General features: G+C 42.7%; 1 protein-coding gene across 3 annotated transcripts in view; it reads right to left on the bottom strand.

Annotated features, from left to right (window-relative positions):
* TANC1 (tetratricopeptide repeat, ankyrin repeat and coiled-coil containing 1) overlaps positions 1-12,359 on the bottom strand; it is a 133,348-nt gene that overhangs the window by 62,882 nt on the left and 58,107 nt on the right. For all 3 annotated transcript variants that reach the window (XM_075317251.1, XM_075317250.1, XM_075317253.1), the window contains 2 exons: positions 5,445-5,681; positions 1,668-1,853 (listed from right to left, as the gene is read on the bottom strand). In XM_075317251.1, the coding sequence (XP_075173366.1) occupies positions 1,668-1,853; positions 5,445-5,681 (423 nt within the window). The remainder of the gene's footprint in view (positions 1-1,667; positions 1,854-5,444; positions 5,682-12,359) is intronic.

The following is a 12,359-nucleotide window of genomic DNA, read 5'->3' as shown; positions in this document are numbered from 1 at the left end:
AGGCAGAGGGGAAAGCGCGGCCACGAGATTATGGGCGGGCACTTGCTGATGCAATCACAGTGCCGCCCATAATCTCGTGCCTGCGACACACGTCACCAGCGGTCACTGTGCACACAGTGCACAGTCGCACGGCGCATGCGCGAGACCTAGGGCGCAGTGGGCGGCGTCCTGATGTATGAAATGGAGCATTGGGGGACCGCGTAAATCGGCAGGAGGGACAGTAACGGACACCAGACAGCCCACCCCCATGGATAATTTACAAGAATTCCATACCAAAAGGTACAACTTTATAAAGTATTTAATTTGGTTTAAAAGAGGGCACAAAAACTATAGGAACCTGCTAGAATGCAGCCCACGAGCTGCAGAAGGGGAAACTTTTAGGTTTAAAGCTAAATTTCTGCTGACAGGTTCCCTTTAAGTTGCCTTGTCATTCTTTTTGCTCCTGCATCACGTCCCATCAATGCACTTAATATTTACATATATATATATATATATATATATATATATATATATATATACATACACACATATATATATGCATATACACACACACATATATTCTACATATATATTTTATATATATTTTTAATATATATATATATATATATATATATATATATATATATATATATATATATATATATAAGACGCATATATTCTGCATATATATTATATATATATATATTTATATACATATATATATATATATATATATATATATACACATATATATATATACATATATATTATATATACACACACACATTATGTATATATTCTGCATATATATTTATATCTATTATATATCTATTATATAACATATCTATATTATATAATATATATATATATATCTATATTATATAATATATAAATAATATTTAATATATATATCTATATTATATATATATATATATATCTATATATATCTATATATATCTATATATATATATATATATATCTATATATATATATATATATCTATATATATATATATATATCTATATCTATATCTATAGATATATAAAAAATATTATAATATATATATAATATTTACTTAATATATATAATATTTACTTTATATATATATAATATTTACTTAATATATATATATAATATTTACTTTATATATATACAGATTTATTAATTTATTATATATATTTATATATATATATATATATATATATATATATATATATATATATATATATCTATATATATATATATATATATCTATATATATATATATATATATATCTATATCTATCTATCTATCTATCTATCTATCTATCTATCTATCTATCCCATAGTCAGGGGTGGCGCTGTTACGAGAAGAAAGCCATGCTTTTGTAGTGCGGCAGAATCTCTTTAAGGCCTCATGCAGATTAGATTCAAGTCTAGCGTCACTGAGCGACCATTAGATGTGTAGGGGGGGCTCCCGACACTACCCAATGTTGGGGAGAGAAGGATTGTGCAGTTAATACTGTATTTGGAAATACATGAACACTCAGCTGAGCGGATTGTCCACGTGTATGGGGGAATCAGAACAGAAGGACATCGGCTGAACAAGCTTTCGTTAGCCTTAAGACCCCGACCGCTAGCCTGACTGATCAGTTACAGGTAAGCCTCATCAGTCAGTGAAGACATAAGTGAAGTGGGTCATGCTTTACCTCCGTGTGCCCCATGCTGGCCGCCGCGGTCAGTGACTGCTGAAGGGCATGGCTCCTCCGCACATAATTTGGCTGCTGGTTGGAGGACGTCCATTCACAACTCAGTAAGTATTGGAGGATATCACAATGGCCTCGCAGAGCGCTGTGCACCAGAGCACTCTGCCCCTTCTTGTCGATGTGATCCACCTGAAATGGGAGGAAAAAAAAAAGTAAGACCAAGAGATTTGAACATATCCACAACGACATTCTCTCAGCTTCAGAGACAACTTTGACACCTCAAAATACTTTTTTAGGCCATTTTTGTTTTTTTTCCTTCCAGGAGTTTGCTTTGGGCAGAAATGCTGCAAAATCCTTAAACATTGTTTCCAAAACTTTCGGTAAAAAACTTTTCCAATGCTTTCTATGGGAAATCAACTTTGCCCACCCTGCCGCATGAACAGCAAAGGGGCATAAAGACTGAAGAATTTACAATTTGTTTGTAAATCAAAGATTAATACATTTAATAATTTAATTGGTATTAACACCTCCACTTATGGAAAGAAGTAAAAATTTGTTAAGTATGGACAATCCCTTTAAACTAAAGGGAATCTGTCAGCAAGATCAGACAACCTCCTGAACCCAATTTGCACATATGGACAAGCAGATCTTTGAAAACTAAATCCATTAATACCTTTTTATCATTGATCTGTCGCTGCATTCTTGAGAAATCGGCATTTTAATTTATATGCAGAGGAGGTGGTAAGTGCAGTGGGTGTGACATAGCCCTTACAATGGACGCTGCCTCCTGAACTTGTTTGCCCACTTAGCATCAGCCTTTTTAGCTTGATCACTTTCTGTGTGACATCAGGCAAGGAAACCAGACCCTGAACTATCAAGATAAAGTCCCCCGCCTTTATCATGAGGAAGTGTCTCTAAGTGTCAAGCCCCGCCCAGAGCACACAGAGTCAAGCCCCGCCCAGAGCACACAGTGTCACGCCCCGCCCAGAGCACACAGTGTCACGCCCCGCCCAGAGCACACAGCGTCAAGCCCCGCCCAGAGCACACAGCGTCAAGCCCCGCCCAGAGCACACAGCGTCAAGCCCCGCCCAGAGCACACAGCGTCAAGCCCCGCCCAGAGCACACAGCGTCAAGCCCCGCCCAGAGCACACAGCGTCAAGCCCCACCCAGAGCACACAGCGTCAAGCCACACCCAGAGCACACAGCGTCAAGCCACACCCAGAGCACACAGCGTCAAGCCACACCCAGAGCACACAGCGTCAAGCCACACTCAGAGCACACAGCGTCAAGCCACACCCAGAGCACACAGCGTCACGCCACACCCAGAGCACACAGCGTCAAGCCACACCCAGAGCACACAGCGTCAAGCCACACCCAGAGCACACAGCGTCAAGCCACACCCAGAGCACACAGCGTCAAGCCACACCCAGAGCACACAGCGTCAAGTCACACCCAGAGCACACAGCGTCAAGCCACACCCAGACACTTAATGCCTCATTTGCATATTAAATTTCATAGCTAATTTCTCAGGAATGCAGCAGCAGATAAAAGATATCAAGGTGTCTACGGATTTAGCTTTTAAAGACCTGTGTGCCCATATGGTGGGGTGTTGATCTTACTAACAGATCCCCTTTAAGATCATGGATGCTAGTATTAGGAAGAAAAAAAAAATACATCTATCCAATCAATCATGGACGTCAGTGTGAAGACTTGCAGAAGTCTTTCAGCATTACCAAGAGCTGGAATAACAGTATAACAACACCAGTTGAGGAAGTCGGTCTTCAACGAGTGTCATTAGAAGAGGAAGTCGCCACATCTGCTGATTATTAGGGAGGAAGCACATTACCATCCAGCAACCCAGGCGGCCACAATCCCTCACGGGGCGCACACACACAGACGAGGGGAGTGGGCTCTGCATGCCTCAATTACAGCGCGTCTGATGCAGTAAACATCACAATGTCGTGTAGGAGGAGGCTACGGCCGGACGTGTAATTACCCCCGAATATTCCAGCATTACAGTCACACGGCTTTGGCTGGAGTTCACGTCGGTGTCACTTTCCACATTTCATACATGACACAAACCACAAAATAAGCGCAAACATCCACCAACGACCGGTTTATTGGCTAAATTCATCTGCAAATCATTTCCTTTACATAATTGTTCTATCATGGTAATATTTGTTTTAATTCATAAAACACATGCGATTCAACTACAGACTGATGAATGTGGTCACATAAGACAGAAGGGTAATGTATGTGATTGGTCTAAAATGCAGGGAATTTACAAATAACCAAGATGTGTGTGCAACAGCTCTATGTAGGCCTCTGTTTCCATGGTTACAGACTACAAACAAACCCTGCGTAGTCAGATTCTGAAGTCATCCTCTTAGGAAAAGGACAACTTTAGGTTAAAACGGCCGATTCTTCTTCAATTTTGGATGTACATCTTTGCAATATATGGAAAATCAATTATCCCCTCTACGCCCAAAAACTTGAGCTGAAAAAGTGCTAAAAAATTATTTAAAAAGGCGTACAACTTGATAAATTCCCTCCTATATTTGTTACTTGTGCATAAAAGGGAATGTGTCACCAGGTTCTTGCTACCAAATAGGAGAGCAGCATAATGTAGGGATTGTAGCGACGTGTCACTTGCTGGGTTGCTTGATGTAGTTTTGGTAAAATCACTATTTTATCTTCTGCAGATATACTATTTTTACTATTTCTCTCAATGCTGAGCTCACACCACTGATTGGCAGCTTTCTGTGTACACTGTGCATAGGTAGAAAGCTTGCAATCAGTGGTGTGGGAGGAGTTATTCAGGGCATAGCATTCCGAAAACTGCTAGATCTGTATCAGATAAAACAATTATTTTATACAAACTGCAGCAGGAAGCCCAGTAAGTTATACATTACTGGAATCAGGATCTTTGTCTCTACATCATGATGCTCTCAGATGAGGTGGCAAAAGAAAGTGAAAAAAAAAATAGAACCCCCACCATCCACATTCTGACAATGTTCTTTTTTTATTTTGGCCAAAACAATATACCAGAAAAAACACTTTGAAAAACACTGCATACTGTATTCTAATCAACTGTAAGGAGTCAAAGGGGTGGAGTCACTACTCTGAAGAGTCATGGTGGCGGAGCCTCATTGATTGACATGACACAGGGAGCGTACACAGCCATCGCAAGATTACTCCTTATAGGGTGTCGTTTTCAAAGTACTTTTTGCACCAACCAGAATATAAAGGGACATCAATACTAATCTGTGAACGTCCTGGATGAAAAGGTTGTTGGTCATCTGCCACCTAAAAGCGTCTAACCAGTTCTTTTAAGAATATCTAGTAATTAATTTATTGCCTCTGATTTGTGGTCAGTGAACTGGGCAATCCAAAATGTTCACATTCACCAAAAAAACAAAAAAAAAACAAACGGAAAATGGCGCATACTGAAACAAATACGTAGACAATATTTGCAGCAATGAAAAGCAAAGGAAGATCTACAATACCATGGCTGAACTATAACCTGAACTACAATACCATGGCTGAACTATAACCTGAACTACAATACCATGGCTGAACTATAACCTGAACTACAATACCATGGCTGAACTATAACCTGAACTACAATACCATGGCTGAACTATAACCTGAACTACAATACCATGGCTGAACTATAACCTGAACTACAATACCATGGCTGAACTATAACCTGAACTACAATACCATGGCTGAACTATAACCTGAACTACAATACCATGGCTGAACTATAACGAGCGTTACCTTGGCCCCTTTTTTGCAGAGAAGTGACACGATGTTGCAGTGCCCAGAGGCGGCGGCGTAGCACAGCGGGGTCATCCCACTTTCCGATGCCCCATCCACAAAGGCGCCATATTCCAGCAGTAGGCCGACCATTTCCTCGTGGCCCAGGTGAGCCTGCACGCACGATATAGGGGCGTTGTTCAAAACCTCCGTCCTGTAGTTTACATTCGCACCGGCCAAGATCAAAAGTCGGCTCACCTGCAAAAATAAAAGATTCATGGCAGACGTTAACGGATGATGTACGGAGCTTCTGCTAATTACCAAATTCTGCTAAACTCACTAAATCTATATACTGCAACCAGATATCACACACTTCGCTTCTTTCCTTGAACTTTCTATTAGGGAGACCTGACAAATGAGTTCTGTATAATGAAAGAAGGCCAATAAATGTGTAGAATGTTACAAGACTCCGCAAAGTAACCGAACCCTCCCCGGACGGCTGCGGAGTAATGTACAGCCAGAGCTTCTGGAGAATACATCAGCAGCGGCTCTACAGCAAGTGCAGCGCTCCACACTGCTAACAAAGCTCTCCACTAAGTGCAGGTTCACATTGAGCAGCTTAATGCAGCCTAAACAATATATACTGATCCTACATGCAGGTAAGAACAAGCTAGTGTCCCGTATCAATGGATAACAGCAGGCACAGCTGCAGGAAAGTCCGGGCACAATGGTCACCGCTTTGTCCAAATCTTGGAATGGCGCGAAACATTTATTTTTGGGGGAGTGACTTTACTTAAAGGGGTTGACCACTACTTTTACATTGATGGCTTATCCTAAGGATAGGTCATCAATGTCTGATCGGCCGGGGTAAGACGCCCCACACCCCTGATTGGCTGTTCCAGGTTCTGGCGGCAGCAGGTGGCTGGATAGCGGCCACGTACCGCAAATTCAAATCAATAGGAGGCGGATGTGCAGTACCCGGTCACGGCCGCCATCAGAAAATGGGACAGCTCCGGAACCGAGAATTTCCGGCTGCTGGGACCAGGAACAGCTGATCGGTGGAGGTACAGGGTGTCGGACCACGGCGGATCAGACATTGATGACTTATCTTAAGGAAAGGCCATCAAACGTAAAAGTAGTGGACAACCTCTAGGAGACCAGATGAGTAGGGAGCTTCAATTGCAATGTTCCATGGGGAAAAAACCATGCTCTTCCTAGATGGGAGGAAAACTATTTTATCAGGGTGCTTGCATTCTTCCCTGGCATTAAAATTAGTAATATACAGTATGGTTACCCTTCCTGGTGTGCAACATTTGTCCCCTCCACTCAAGCAGACATTCCGCTCCTCCTACATTAAAAAGGGCTGCCACAGTGGGATAGGGAACATTGTAGTCAAGTCTGAACCACCACTCACCTGTAAAAGTTTAGGAAAATAAAAATTTGGCCTGACGTCCAGTCTGGTTCTACATGGCAGCCAGACCAGAGCAGTCTTCACTTCTGCGCCTTGGTAAGTTGTGCCGGCATCTTGGGCACCTCTTGTGCTTACGGGGCCTAACAAAAAGTACCCACACAACGCCATGATTTTGAAAGAGGTAGGCACAGAACTGAAGACTTTTTACTCAACTCCACTCCTCTACTTTTCTTATAGAAGGATGGTTCAGATGTACCGCTGCTGCTTTTACCGCTGTGATGGCTATCCTGGATGCAGGAGAACCGGAACACCAGTCACCAGGAAGGTGCACCAAGGTGAAGCTTTATAGGGTCAACAAGATGGGTTTGGCCAACAGTTTAAATGTGTATCTGGACCTCTATCAGCTAATTTCGGACTGCAGATCCTTCTGTTCTCCAAGAAATAAGTCGTCCCTGTGGAGTCTGATAGAGGTTCGCTCAGAGAACACAGGACATGCTGTGCATGGAGGAGTCGGGGATAGATAGTCATCAGCCAATTGTTCACCTGTCATCTAAGTGTATAGGGGAGGCTTTAGCTACACAGGTAGCATAAGTGAGAGCTTTGCGTTTCCTTCCAGGAGAGAGCTAATTTGCTAATATACTAGTAAAGAAGTGGCGTCCCTCTGCAGACGATCGCCAGTCCGAGTGTCACTGCTGCCTGGAAGGTGATCACATTGACTTGTGCGCTGGTCAGTAGGCCGGTGCCTAGTCGGAGGAGATTAACCAATTCTCACAGAGAATATTCATCAGAGAGTCTGAAGGAGTTTTTCATTGGCGTTTCCTTTTGATATAATTAAATTAAACTGATATTTAATACACTGAGCTTTGTAGATGACTATAGCAGTCAATGGAAGAAGTCCGGCAGGGGAAACGACTGATGGCTTTTCCACAACATTCGACATTTCACTTCGACAGAACTTGGCAGATGCGACTGATACAAGAATGTGAAGTATGATTTGTTACAATATACTTAAAAAGCATTTCATTTTCCGTACTATATGTTTCTTTTTAAGATAGTCTCCACTTTAGATAATCCCATTTTATAAGATTGATCCTTAGCAATAAGCTTACTGCAGACATGTCTCCCCAAAGGGTGAATTTGGAGGGGTTCAAATAACTAATTTTCTACTCGAGTCTTCCCTATCATTAGCTGGGCATGGTTAGGGCATGAACAACCAATCAGATGATGATCTTGATAACAGCAGCAGCGGATGAGTGTGTTGATTATGTAGGAGGCAGTGACCTTTCCGTTCATATGATGCACTAGGTAAATATGGATCAAAGTAAGGTAAGTGCCATAAATGCAATAGATAAATGAAACTACGAGCAGTATGAATAGAAGGGTAGTCAGACAAGCTGGGATCACAAGCCAGGAGGTAACGTATAAGGTTCAGGGAGCAGACAGACGTGGTCAGGAAGAGGTCCGAGGTCAGAAGCCGGGAGGTAGCGTATAAGGTTCAGGGAGCAGAGATGTGGTCAGGAAGGGGTTCGAAGGTCAGAAGTCAGGAGGTAACGCATAAGGGTCAGGGAGCAGACGGACGTGGTCAGGAAGAGGTCAGAGGTCAGAAGCCAGGAGGTAACGTATGAGGTTCAGGGAGCAGACAGATGTGGTCAGGAAGAGGTCCGAGATCAGAAGCCAGGAGCTAACGTATAAGGTTCAGGGAGCAGAGATGTGGTCAGGAAGAGGTCCAAGGTCAGAAGCCAGGATGTAACGTATAAGGTTTAAGAAGCAGAGACATGGTCAGGAAGAGGTCCGAGGTCAGAAGCTGGGATCACAACACTTAAGGGGGCTTTACACGCAGCGATATCGCTACCCGCCCCCGTCGTTTCTGCGTCACGGGCAAATCGCTGCCCGTGGCGCACAATATCATTAGGAGCAGTCACACGAACGTACCTGTCTAGCGACGTCGCTGTTGCCGGCGAACCGCCTCCTTTCTAAGGGGGCGGTTCGTGCGGCGTCACAAAGTGGCCGCCCAATAAAAGCGGAGGGGCAGAGATGAGCGGCTATAACATCCCACCCACCTCCTTCCTTCCTCATTGCCGGTGGCCGCAGGTAAGCTGTAGTTCGTCGTTCCCGGGGTGTCACACGTAGCGATGTGTGCTGCCTCGAGAACGACGAACAACCTGGATCCCCAACAGTCAACGATTTTTTTAAAATGAACGACGTTTCAACAATCAACGATAAGGTATTTTTTATCATTAACGGCCGTTCGTTGGTGTCACACGCAACGATGTCGCTAACGAGGCCGGATGTGCGTCACAGAATCCGTGACCCCGGCGATATATCTTTAGATACGTCGTTGCGTGTAACAGGGCCTTTACACCAAACAGGAGCCAAGAGCACACTGAGCAAACAAGACATACGACTGGCAAAGTAAAGGCAGAGCATGCCCAGTAAAGAAAGACAACCTGTCAGCAAGTGCACAAGACACAGCAGAGCATTTCCAAATGCAAAATGCTCTGTACAGCGGAACCGTGACGATAACTTTTGGTAAGCCAAGCTAAGGATTCTGTATAAAAGATGATGTACACCTCTGGACATTTTTTTTATTTCAGTTCCATTGGTTTCCTATATGCAAAGTTAAGAAACTTTCATAATTAAAAATATTCTATCATTTTGCTTTTGTGAGTGCATGTAAGTCAATCTAAAGGCGTAATCTGCAAAAATGTTACAAAACTATAAAAACTCTGCTCACATCCCTCCCTTTTCTTAGAGATAACACCAGTCTCCACAATGTGGAAAAAGTACAGTCTCAGGGAGAGCAGAAAATACAGCCTACAGAAAAGGAATAAAGAACATGAACAGGAAATAATGCAGGATAGACGCTGAGTTGATATATGCGCCTATGAAGAGTCAAACAATCCAGCCTACATTACTGGGAGAGACACTCTCACAGAAAAAAAACACAAACTGAAACTTGGATCATTCTGCAATTAAGGGGGTCTTGAAACTGAATTAAGGAGTGAAGATTGCAGAGCGAAACTTACTCCAAATTTTATAAACTAAAGGTTAATAAAAAGTCAAAGGTGTCCATAGCTTTTAAGGCTTGGAGTCTCTTTCTGAACAGAGCGTCTGTTTTTCAGGGTTGAAAATAAAAACCAAAGTAATGACAGCCATCGGATTCCCTGATTCTGATATCTAATACACACAAAGCAGTGCCCAGTGGAGTGGAAGGCGTCTCCATTGCCTTGTGAAAGCCCCACTTGTTTGGCTTAGTTAATCCGGCATAAAGTTTCAGATGCTGCTAATCTCTAACAGAAGACGACAAAACATAGCAATTACCGCGCAGTTGGAGCGGCCCCCCGTAAGCACAGCGCCATGTTATTATAATTCTGTACATTGACATGTACAGAAAGAACAGGAAAAAAAAAGAAGAATACAGACCTGAATTAATGAGGAAAACAATAAGTCAACTGTCTGCAAAACGGAAAAGTAGGAAAAGTGTGTCCCCCATGCTACTATTTTACCGAAGGAGACACAGATTATATGTATATAGTAACGCTGCAGAGCGGAGCGAAACAAAGAAAGCGGTGAGCCGGCAATAATAAATGGACCGTATCAGCGTCCGTTTATCAAAAAGTTTGAACTGGCACAATAGCAAATATTATACTTTCCTGTAAAAAATTAAAGGGGGTTGTTCAACTTTAGTAAAAATTATTTTTTTCTGACTTAAATGCATTTATTTTTTGGCTAAACGTTATTTGCATTCCTTTAAAAATGTTGCACCGTTTGCCTTCCACAGCCTCTATGCTACACTGCGTACTGTTGGCTGCAAAATGAGTTAACTGAGGGTCCATCAGTGAGCTCATTCTCCAATTCAATTCAAGTCCAATTGAAGAATTTCTAACTCTCAACTGTTTTTTTTTTATGTTCTGCTCAGCTGATGTAAAACCATATTAAAAGAGAAATGTGCAGGGAAACAGACTGCATGAAAGCCCAACAGTGCAAAATTTTTAATGGAGCAAATTGCAAAAAAAAAAAAAAAAAAAAAAAAAAAAAATTTAGTCCCAAATACATGCATTTAAGAAAAAAAAAGTACGGTATACATATCACTATGCCAGCCAAACTGATTGATTTTGCCGTATGTCATGCTGAATCCATAGTTCTGTCAGAAGACTGTATTACGGTAGTTTCCCGCAGCATTATGCCATTCATCTTATAGCTAACCTGACAATTGGGTTCCCTCAAAAAAAAAAAAAAAAAAAAATCTCCCTAGTGGCTCCGGTTGATGAACAGTTTTGTTTAAAAAAAAAAAAGACATTTTATGACTACTATTGGTATATGCTAATTAAAGGGATATTCTCAGAATCTAAAGTTAAGCCCTAATCATAGGATAGGGAATAACTCCCTAATAGATGGGGGTCCGACCACTGTGACCCCACAGCTATCAGAAAAAAAAAAAAAAGAACAGTCGTGAAAGGAGCGGAGGTGTAGAACCAGGGTCTTGGGATCCATTCTCTAGATCAGAGGTGCCCAACTCCAGTCCTCAAGGCCAACCAACAGTGCAGGTTTTTGGGATTTCCTTAGTATTGCACAGGTGTTAATGTAATTACTTGCCCAGGTGCTGGTTCCAACAGCAGTGCAATGCTAAGGAAATCCTGAAAACATGCACTGTTGGTGGGCCTTGAGGACTGAAGTTGGGGAACCCTGCTCTAGATCACTGAGGGTCCAAGAATTCATTATGTTACCATCTAATAGTGGATACCTTACGATTCTGGGCATCTCCCTTGAAGTCTATGCAGTCAAGGAGGTGGAAATGCTGCAAAATAAAGACTAGCAGTTGGTGGCTTCTTACTGCCCAATAAGGTTTGGCTGACGCCCCTGAGGAAGCGATATTACTTGAGCACTAGAATATTACATGAGCACCCACACATCATCTACCTGGGGAGAGTTGGCAGAGAAGTATATACATACACATTATATATACTGTACATTTAGCGCCCCTGAAGCAATCAGGGAGCTACAAGGTACTGCATCCCCACCAGGATGCCGAGCCTACCCCCAGGAATCCAGAAGACCAGTGTCGGTAACAACAAAAACATTCCCATTAATCCCTGTTTTTCCCCAAATTCCCCATTGGACTGGTACCAATCTAGGGTTGGACGAATGGATGGCCACTTAGAGGTGGAGCCAATTCAGTCCACTAGACGACCAAGTGCGAGGGGCAGACAGTGGACAGTCAGACAGTAGTCTGGAGGAGTCGGTGACAGAGAGAGGAAGTGAGCAGATGATGCACTGACAGGAGTGAGACAGTGACGTGAGGGCCCAGGCATGTGATTGCCGGTGGAGTACTGCCGAAACCACAGCACCGACGGGGTACAGAATCCTAGGTCAGGCAAACGCTCCAAGCAGACCTGATAAAATCTGCACAGTGAGGGGACCATCAAGGACCTCACTGACCTTGAAGTTCGGGACTCAGTAGCAACAAGAGAACCGGGGAACCGGACCACAGACTCAAACCCCTTCAGGGTTCATGCTGTCATACG

This window comes from Anomaloglossus baeobatrachus, chromosome 7 (assembly GCF_048569485.1).
Source record: "Anomaloglossus baeobatrachus isolate aAnoBae1 chromosome 7, aAnoBae1.hap1, whole genome shotgun sequence".
Taxonomy (NCBI): Eukaryota; Metazoa; Chordata; class Amphibia; order Anura; family Aromobatidae; genus Anomaloglossus; species Anomaloglossus baeobatrachus.
Note: the sequence above shows the minus strand (reverse complement) of the source record. Positions and strands in the feature narration are given on the sequence as shown.